Below are 3,437 nucleotides of genomic sequence, written 5' to 3' on the forward strand. Positions count from 1 at the left end.
CAAGTGGTAATGCAACCTTGGACCACAAAGGATATGAGGTTCCATAGCAACCACAAGAGCTAGATGCCCATCTAAAGTTATGTTTTATTTATTTATTTTTTAATTAGTAATTTTCACTTATGAAATGTCTCGATTCCTTTAACATAGGGTCACTGGTTCACTAAAATGCCAAAAAAAAAAAAAAAAATCAATTACCATATATAAAAAGAAAAAAAGGATATCCATATATGAGGTTTTCTTGTATATTTATCACACCATCTATCGTATCAGATCCTTAAGAGAATCCTGATCCAACAATACATTTTACTATTGAACTTCCAAACCTTTATAAAATTTCAAACGAGGTTGATTATAAATTAAGCACACTAATTAATTAGCTTCCGTTAACTTTCTTGCAGTCTGATCTAATTTCTCCACTGCTACCAGTCAATGGGCTGATATTTCCCATATTGATCATTGACTGAGCAAAGCTCTGGAAGAAGGCTGTTTGGCTGCTGGCAAAACTGTTCACAATAGAGACCGTGGCAGCCCCAGAAGTAGAAAATAATTCTTGGTCTGACTGTAGAAGCCCTTGATTGTTCTGCAGATTTGTAAAATAATTACTGTCAAATGCATCAGGAGTTGTGGGGTCAAGATTTGTCAAGGTTGTTCCACTCCCGTTTTGTGGGCAAATTTGTTGCAGAGTTGCTAAATATGTTGTGTTTAAGGTTGGATCTGGGTTGCCTGTGCCGCTGAAATTGTATAGCCTGTTGCTGAACAATCGACATTGGGCTCGTCCGAATGTATGCGCCCCTATATAATAACACAACTATTATGTTAATATTAAAAATTATACTTATAAACAAATTATATAAACTTATTTATATAAATTAACGTGATAATTTTTTTTTATATATAAATTTATAAAATATATATATATATATATATATATATATATATATATATATATATATATATATAGTGTTACTCTTTGTCAAAAAGAGTTTATTCCTAGGCAGCCTTACCAGATAACGCAACGAGATCCGTCGCGTTTAGACCAACCGCAGAGAATTTGGCAGTGATGTTGGTTAGACCGTCTACAGGAGAGGGAATTGAAGTGTTGGCTCCAGCTTGATTGGCAGTCAAGCTATCTCTCCTCCCTAAAAGTACAGTCCAGGAAGGCCCTCCTGACTGCAGGCACATATGTACATGCAATTAACTATTAATTCTATCAAAGTTATCAGAAATATCGTTTTAAAATATAATAAAATTATATTTACAAATAAATTATACAAATTTGTTTGAATAAATTGAGATGATAGTTTGTAATCAAGTAAACTGAATTTTTACCTTTTTTTTTTTTCTCATTTCAAAATTATTAATTTGATATTATTATCTCAATTTATATAAATAAATTTATATAATTTATTTGAATATATAAATTATTCTTTCCGATCAACATTACCAAAGAAACAGAAGATTCTGCAGCAAGAGCTAGAATGTCTGCACAGGAAACAACACCAGGGCAAGCATTTTCGAGGGCAGTTTTGATGTTGTCAACAACATTGAATCCTCTGGTGGAATTAACATTAGGGGCTGCATTCTTTTCGCTCTGAATGCTGCTGCTATCATCTAACAATAATGAAGCATCACAACCCTGAAATATAAAAAATAAAAACAACAAAAATATAAATCCGAATTCATGTGCAAGAAAATTCTCATTCGATAATTAACATATTACATTAACAAAACAATCATGGAAATGGAGGCGAATAAGGCTGGCCCCGATTCGAGTATCAGATTGCAAAGCTTGCTGCACGGCATTGCTGACAATGGTGGACACATTTGGGCAAGTGGTGGCATAAAACGTTGCACTCAATTGAGCTTGAGCTTGATGAAACACTAAAACTAAACAAATTATTGCAGCCAAGAAAGAAAAATAATAAGGAGAAGAAGAGAAGCTTGTCGGAGCCATTGACGATTAGTGAGAGAATAAATTAATCAATTTGTGTTAACTAACTGCAATGCACTAAGAAATCACCAAAGGGTTAGATATATAGAAATGTCATGTCATTAAAGTCTTTCGTTTGGTAACAAAGAAAATAAATTAAAGGGTAAGCATGCAATTGGTCAGCAATGTGAACCCGTGATTTTTCTAACATTGGTGCTTAATAGTCAGCAATAATACGAAAGTTGATTTTGATATAATTAATTTTCTTGTTGGTGGGTTCCTGTCTCTCAATCTTTAAAGAGAATAGTTGATTACTTTTTAGGTGAAAACTTGAAAGGAAAGTTCCATTTTCCTGATATTGTTAAATAATTAAATGGGTTAAAAATAAAATGAAGAAACCCTAGAATAGTAGTGAAAACAGAGCATAAATTAATGTATCAATTTTTTTTAAAAGAAATATTTTTAATAATACTTTAAGTGGGAAATTGCAATTAACTTTAAAATTATGAAGTACATAAATATGAGGTGGACTATAGCACAAAACAATCTAGCTTGATCTTACTTTATTTATATGTTTAGTCTTCAAATTAAACATTACTGTCACTTGCCTTTAATCTGAGATAATCAATTCACCAATGCAACTGCTTTTTTATATGCAAATGAATAGACATTCCTATCATTGGAAAATGTCACTAAACTTTAACTATACATTTTTCAAATTATTATGTTTTACTCAATATATAGCACATTGTTTATTTTTACAGCTCTGGGTATAAGAAAAGTCAAGGTTGTTACATTGATAATTCAATGATCTCAAATATAATTCTCGATATCAGTTAAACGGATATTACATATCACTAATGCATCAATAAATGCATATAACACTAATCATGCATGTAACTTAATCAATATTTGTTTTTGCAAACAATATTCATGGTTAGTTAAGTTGGATTTGTTATTATTGGTCACTCAATTTTCGCTAACTTGAATTGCTATCGTTTATTAGATTTTAACACTAGATGTATAAATTTAAATGTGTTGATATATGACCTAACTACAACCGGTTTCCTCATGCCAAAAGGGACTAGTGAGGTCAGCATAGGATTTTTGCTTTTCAGCTTATCCTCTTCAGGTCTTGAAGATGTCTGGTACCTATCTTTGTCTTTTCAATTACAGTAAAAATAAAGATACCTAACCTAATTACATCAATTTATATTCTATTCTAAAATTATGTAGATAAAAAAAAAAAACTTGAATTACATTTGAAGAGGATTAGATGAAAAAAGAATTACATGAAAATTTTAATAAAAGCCATACATGCAGATCTATTTAAAATGTTACAAACATACGTTTCCTAAAAATATATATAAATAAAATTCACAACCATAGGTCGAGGCTCATGTACTGAACACAAACATAACAAAAATAATGACGTGAACACGGGCAACATGTCTGTCAACTTCAGGTTACAACACATAGCAAACATATTTCAGATTTACATGACAAT

At 31.1% G+C, this 3,437-nt stretch overlaps 1 protein-coding gene across 1 annotated transcript; it reads right to left on the bottom strand.

Moving 5' to 3' along the window:
- Positions 1 to 201: 201 nt before the first annotated feature.
- Positions 202 to 2,015, bottom strand: LOC123227347 (peroxidase A2-like). The gene is made up of 4 exons (XM_044652117.1): positions 1,721 to 2,015; positions 1,445 to 1,636; positions 1,005 to 1,170; positions 202 to 792 (listed from the first exon to the last, which is right to left on the bottom strand). The coding sequence occupies exons 1-4, from the start codon at positions 1,952 to 1,954 to the stop codon at positions 374 to 376; spliced, it is 1,011 nt and encodes a 336-aa protein (XP_044508052.1). The 5' UTR covers positions 1,955 to 2,015; the 3' UTR covers positions 202 to 373.
- Positions 2,016 to 3,437: the final 1,422 nt, after the last annotated feature.

Source organism: Mangifera indica, chromosome 10 (assembly GCF_011075055.1).
Source record: "Mangifera indica cultivar Alphonso chromosome 10, CATAS_Mindica_2.1, whole genome shotgun sequence".
Taxonomy (NCBI): domain Eukaryota; kingdom Viridiplantae; phylum Streptophyta; class Magnoliopsida; order Sapindales; family Anacardiaceae; genus Mangifera; species Mangifera indica.